The 2,500-nt window shown below is 42.6% G+C and overlaps 1 protein-coding gene across 1 annotated transcript in view; it reads left to right on the top strand.

Moving 5' to 3' along the window:
* The window catches only part of LOC125042498 (atypical protein kinase C-like), an 89,827-nt gene that overhangs the window by 25,620 nt on the left and 61,707 nt on the right, over window positions 1–2,500 (top strand). The window contains exon 3 of the mRNA XM_047638140.1: window positions 836–925. Within this exon, the coding sequence (XP_047494096.1) occupies window positions 836–925 (90 nt within the window). The remainder of the gene's footprint in view (window positions 1–835; window positions 926–2,500) is intronic.

Genomic DNA, 2,500 nt, shown 5'->3' with positions numbered 1-2,500 from the left:
GTAACCTCCGTCCTCTCAAATCCTCTTTATGGATGACGTCCTTTTAGCTTTCCTTTTTAGCAAGACATTTTGGTTGCATCACCTTTAAAGAGATTTAGCTTGTGAATGTAGCGTAATCGGGTTGACGAGTGCAGCATGGCACGAGAAGCAGTGACGTTGCATGAGGGCAGGGAATGTGTGTTTGCTGTTGATCTTATCTTATCTCGGGGCAGGAGGGAGATAGCAGGTTGATATGACGTGGAGCGAGATCTTAGGCTGCCGGGGTCGTGCTTTTTAATACACTGTTTTTTAGTTTTTGTTTGCCTCATTTAATATTTTTTTCCTTGTGTTGAATGAGGAGAATGCATGGCGGATAAGACTTGCATTTTGAACTTGTCGTTGTAACAAGATTGAAGAGAAAGATATTTAGATCGATAAAGTTCTCCGAGATTTAGACTCGCTCTGCTTACCTCTCCCGATCTCCGTCGCTGCCCTGGCACTAACGCCGCACAGACGCGTCCCCGGCGGCGGTGGCGGCCGAGGAATGTGCCGCCGCGATAAAACTAATTGACAGATGGTGGGCGAACGAGTGCCAGGGCCCGGCACTCTCGAGCTGACGACAGAGAGATGAAACAGATGCTGTCTGTCTTTTTCTCTTTCGAAGGGAAAAAGATGCTCATCCGGCACGAGGACGTTGATAAAGATGATAATTTTTCTTTTTTTACCCTGTATGATTCTCTCTCGCAACGTGAGATGTCGATAAAGGAGATAATGATTTCTTTTTCTTTACGCTGTCCCCTCCTGTCCTTCCTTTATTTTTAACTGACCGCGGCCTCTCCTCCCTCTCCCCCTCCAGGCGACCCGTGCACCATCTCGTCACAGCAGGAGCTCGACGAGGCGCTCAGACTCTACGAGCTCAACAAGGACTCCGAACTCGCCATCCATGGTAAGTGACGTGGCCGAGTCTTCGCGCATGCGTGGTCGTGTGTTGTGCAAGGCGGTGTGGTTGTACTAGTAAATTACGTAGATATTTTGATGTTTTTAAATGGAGGGAGAAGATTTGGTTGTTGTAGACATTTTTACGTTTTAGATTGATTTGGTTGTAGGGCATGTCGATTGGAAATGTTGAGTTCACGGATGAAGTCTTGTTTTTTCGCTGAATTCCTTTTTTTGCTTAGTTGATGTCTCATATTATCATAAATCGTGGCTAAAATTTCTCATGGTGTTTTATCCTAAACACAAGAATTCAGAAGATTTACCTTAGTTATGCATCCATGTCCTACGTTTTCTGTGATGGAATTCGCGGGTAAACTTGCATATTCATGGCATCAGGCGCGGTCCTGGGAGGGCGTGGCTGATTCTTTTCTGAAAGGCGAAATACCCATTCTGAGAATCGGTTTACAGGATGATGGAGTTGCTGGTAAATTGATTTAAGAAGAATTACATCAACCCATAAGCTGGCACGGAAGAGGAAGAGGAGAAAGCGGTGGAAAATTTAACGAATTTGGAGGGGGTAGAGGAGGAGGAGGAGGAGGAGGAGGAGGAGGAGGAGGAGGAGGAGGAGGAGGAGGAGGAGGAGGAGGAGGAGGAGGAGGAGGAGGAGATGGGGGAGGAGGGGAGGGGGAGGGGATGGGGTAGGGGGGGACGACTCTCATTATAGGGCCCGAATTCTGCGAAATCATTAGGTGGGGATTTTCTTCATTTTTGTTTCATACCGTGTGGTAGGATCGTTAAATCTGTCAGCTTTATCGTCGGTGTTGGTACGATAAGAATTTTGGCGGGTGACCTGCGTTTATAAACTACAAATATTGTTTGTCATCATTACTGACGTGGACATGGTATCGTTTTTACTGTGTTATTTTGTTTGCTAGATTTATATGTACACATGTATCTACACTATGTAAATATATATATATATATATATATATATGTATATATATGTATATATGTATGTGTATATATATGTATATATGTATGTGTATATATCTGTATGTATGTATGTGTATATATATGTATGTATATGTATGTATGTTGTATATACACTTGTATATATGTGTATATATATGTATATATGTGGTATAAAAAACCCACACTGTAAAACTGGATTTAATTGAAAAATCCAGTTAAATCCAGTTTTACAGTGTGGGTTTTTTATACCATAGTATCAACACGGTAGTGTGTTTTCTCCTTTTCATGTATATATGTGTATATATGTATATATATATGTATGTATAAGTATATATATATGTGTGTATATAATGTATGTATATATAATGTATTTATTTATGTATATATATATACATATATATATATATATATATATATATATATATGAGAGGGGGAGTGAGTGAGAGGGTGAGTGAGTGAGAGAGAGAGGTGAGAGGGGGAGTGAGTGAGAGGGACGTGAGAGGGGAGAGGGGGAGTGAGTGAGAGGGAGGTGAGAGGGAGAGGAGGGTGAAAGGGAGATTGAGGTGAAAGGGAGGGGAGAGAGGGGGAGGCGGGAGGGGGGTTGAGACAGAGA

Source organism: Penaeus chinensis, chromosome 32 (assembly GCF_019202785.1).
Source record: "Penaeus chinensis breed Huanghai No. 1 chromosome 32, ASM1920278v2, whole genome shotgun sequence".
Classification (NCBI taxonomy): Eukaryota; Metazoa; Arthropoda; class Malacostraca; order Decapoda; family Penaeidae; genus Penaeus; species Penaeus chinensis.
The sequence above is the reverse complement of the archived record's forward strand: the minus strand, read 5'-3'. Positions and strand labels throughout refer to the sequence as shown.